Here is a 3,769-nt window from a genome sequence, read left to right on the forward strand (position 1 = left end):
AAAAAAACGATTACATTCATAATTTATTAAACATCATAAAAAAACAATTACATAAAAGTAAGTATTAATTTCCAAAAAAAAAAAAAAACCAAAATACTATTAATAAAAATCACTATTGATATCAGAGCTCACCAAAGCTGCATGTATGATATCTGCCGTACTATTTTCTTCACTGGTTTGGGTTTGTGGTGTATATGGGTGCAATTGAAGATTAGAAGCAACACTACTAGGGCGGCTACTACTTTCTTCACTGGTTTGGGTTTGTGGTGTATATGGGTTCAATTGAAAATTAGAAGCAACACTGCTAGGACGGCTATATGAAGTCGATGGTGACACCTCTCTCATATTTTTCAACCGATAGTTCAACAGAACTTTTTGTAATTCAAAGTTTGCCAATACCCTATCGTAAGGGGGTAACTCCCGTAGTTGTATAGCAATATGTTTTCCCATGACATCACACTCATCATCCTGAATAGATGTTTTTGGACTATTAATTGTTTCGTTTAGATTCTTTAACTCGTGGACGGCATTGGTTATGACGTCTAATCTTCTTTTTTGACCTTTATTTACTTTTAATTTTTTATCACTTCCGGGGGTACTTACTAACTGTTCTCTTGCATTAGTCAAATCGTCAACAGGAACAGCTTCATCATCTTGTTCATGAATAGTGTCTTGGGTCAAAGTGTCTTGGGTCAAAGTGTCTTGAGTTATGGTTCCCTAAAAAGTTAAATATTTCAGACTGTTACAAATTATTACAATTTCTACTGTTTTTCAGGTGCCAAATTTAAAGGAATGGGAAGAAATCCAATTTGGATTTAATGAAAAGTGGAACTTCCCTGGATGTTGCGGAGCCATAGACGGAAAACATGTAGTAATTAAAGCACCCCCAAGTTCAGGGAGTGAATACTATAACTACAAAGGTACAAACAGTATTGTACTTCTTGGTGTAGTCGACCACAACTATTGCTTCAGATACATTGATGTCGGATCTTATGGGCGAAATGCTGATGGTGGTGTTTTTCAGTACTGTGATTTATATCCTTTACTAGAAAATGATTCGTTACTACCAAAAGGAGGAGTACTGGTGGGGGATGATGCCTTCCCCTTAAAAACCTACCTTATGAAACCCTATTCAAAGGTAAATCTGACTAAAGAAGAAAAAATATATAACTACAGAACCAGTAGAGCACGAAGAATTGTAGAAAACGGTTTTGGTATATTGGCCAGCCGGTTTCGTATTTTTCAACAACCAATGGCAGTAAAAGTTCCAACAACTATAAAAATAGTAAAAGCTGCATGTGCCATACATAACTGGTTACGCTTAACTTCACCTACCACTTACACACCACCAAATAGTTATGACTACGAAGACATTGTCAATGCTACAATAATACAAGGGGAGTGGAGATCTGAATTGTCTCAGCTGCCAAGTATTTTACGGACACGAATTAACAATAGACCGAAAAAAATCGCACAACAAGTGAGAGACAGATATAAGGATTATTTTAATGGAGAGTGGTCAGTGGAATGGCAAGACAGAATGATTTAGTAATTAATTATCAATCACTTTTTTTTATATAAATATACACTAGGCTCCGCCTAGCTGGGGCTCCGCCCCAGACCCGGGGCCCTTCGAGCCTTACGCGCCTTCGGCGCGTAAGTCTCTTCGGGCCGTCATCATAAGTAGGCCACTGATTCCGGTAGAAGTACCCGGCTACGCCGGGCACGATAAGTGTTTTTCACAAAAAATATTACTTCAGAATCAGTGAAAACTATAGAAAACTATAGCTAAAAATGTTATTATTAAAATCAGGAAAATTCAAAAAGAGAATATAGTAAAATGTATTGGGTATAAGGTTGAAGCCTCTTAATGAGGTATTCCCTTTAGGCCTATTCAAAAATTATTTTAGGAGGAAATTTAATATTTTTTACTTTGTTAAACATGTTATAGAAATTTTTTTGCTAAAATTAAAGTACTGATGAAAAAAAATGGACATTCAGTCCTTATATATTAGAAGTTGCCTAAAAAAATATTGCTAGCGCTTGTTCAAGGAGAGGCCAATCTCTCTCAAATACACCCCTGTTATACACAAAAATTATTAATAATCTAATTATAATAATTGTTTTTATATTATAGAATAATTAAAAAAAAATTTAGCAGGTTATTATAAGTGGCACACTGTAAATTTAAATTAAAATTAATATTAAAATAAAATTAATATTAAAAATAAAAATATAAATTTAATTTTGATAAATATATTAGTAACTGCGATTTAACGATGAACATCATAGTTATCATAGATGAACCACAATTCAAAAGATAAACTCATAGTCTCATACATCATATATGTGAAAAAAGAAAATTATTCCTTGATAAAAATAGGGTAATTGCAAAATAGTGTCTTAATAATAATACATAATACACCATATAATTAAGGTTCATAATACGTATCAGCAGAAATGAATCACTGCGCATAATAAAACCATGCGCGTGGACTTAAAAAAAAAAAANCGATACATTTAAAAAAGCAGTGTGTTCTATTACTACACTATTGTGTGACGAGCTGTTGGAGATATGTGAAGAAGAATCGAAGAAGAGAAAAAGAAAAGTTTGGGTTAGAAATTGGATGGATAAAAAGAAATATGGAGCATCAGAAACAATTATAAGAGAACTTAGAGACAATGATCCACTTGAATTTAAGTCTGTTATAAGGCTAACACCCGAACAGTTTGAAGAGTTGTTGCTTAAGATAAGTCCAATCATAAGCCGTACTGACACTTTTATGCGCCCAGCTTTATCTGCCAGGCTAAAGTTAGAATTAACCCTAGCATTCTTGGCCTCAGGAACAAACTCTAGAATACTGTCAGTAATGTTCCGCGTTTCCAAAGCATCAATTTCAAATATGATACCTGAAGTATGTGATGCTATCTATTCAGTTATGAACGATTACATAAAAGTAAGTATTTATTTACAAAAAAAAATAATATACTTTTATTATTACTTTTATTTTATTATTAATCTTCATAATTATTACACATTCATAATTTATTAAACTTAATAAAAAAACGATTACATTCATAATTTATTAAACATCATAAAAAAACGATTACATTCATAATTTATTAAACATCATAAAAAAACAATTACATAAAAGTAAGTATTAATTTCCAAAAAAAATTAATAAAAAAAAAAAATTCGGACGCGATAGCTTCCATAGATGAACTCCTTGCATTACGATTACGGTACTCCGGGATAAACATGTTCCACAGATTTTCGTGCTCGCGGTATAATTGCACGAATTTACAAGTGGTTTCCTCATTCCAGCGGTTAGCCATTTCGATTTTTCGATCTCAGTTTTAACTTTTACACACGTGTCGATGTACTGTTATCATTGATAGTTAAAAATATTATATCACTGTTATAATCCAGTAGTTGACGAGTGACTGTTGCTGTTTACACGATGCCAGTTAGCTGTTGTCGTTGTGGTGATGTANCTGTTGTTAGCTGTTAGATGTTAGCTGTTGTTAGCTGTTAGCTGTTGTTAGATGTTAGCTGTTGTCGTTGTGGTGATGTAGTGGAGGGGGGAAGCTGTCGCGCCAGCAAAACAAAATAATTTGTTTTACTGGCAATGTCATCTGCTGGCACGCCAGTGACCACTGGCTTTCTCCAGTTGCTGGCAGATTATGTTTAGACGTTGCCAGCCGCTGGCATTCAGTAACTGGCGACTTCGACTGGTACGTCGACTGGCATCGTGTAAATCAGCCTTAA

The 3,769-nt window shown here is 34.0% G+C and overlaps 2 protein-coding genes across 2 annotated transcripts; one reads left to right on the top strand and one right to left on the bottom strand.

The window, feature by feature from the left end:
- Nucleotides 1-8: 8 nt before the first annotated feature.
- LOC126909682 (uncharacterized) lies at nucleotides 9-717 on the bottom strand (the record flags this gene model as incomplete). Its single annotated transcript, XM_050692115.1, has 1 exon — nucleotides 9-717. A coding segment is annotated over one exon (618 nt), but the record flags the coding sequence as incomplete, so codon positions are not given.
- Nucleotides 718-721: 4 nt separating this feature from the next.
- Nucleotides 722-1,955, top strand: LOC126909681 (uncharacterized; the record flags this gene model as incomplete). The annotated part of the gene is made up of 1 exon (XM_050692114.1): nucleotides 722-1,955. A coding segment is annotated over one exon (828 nt), but the record flags the coding sequence as incomplete, so codon positions are not given.
- Nucleotides 1,956-3,769: the final 1,814 nt, after the last annotated feature.

Source organism: Daktulosphaira vitifoliae, unplaced genomic scaffold, assembly GCF_025091365.1.
Source record: "Daktulosphaira vitifoliae isolate Bord-2020 unplaced genomic scaffold, ASM2509136v1 Scaffold_884, whole genome shotgun sequence".
Taxonomy (NCBI): domain Eukaryota; kingdom Metazoa; phylum Arthropoda; class Insecta; order Hemiptera; family Phylloxeridae; genus Daktulosphaira; species Daktulosphaira vitifoliae.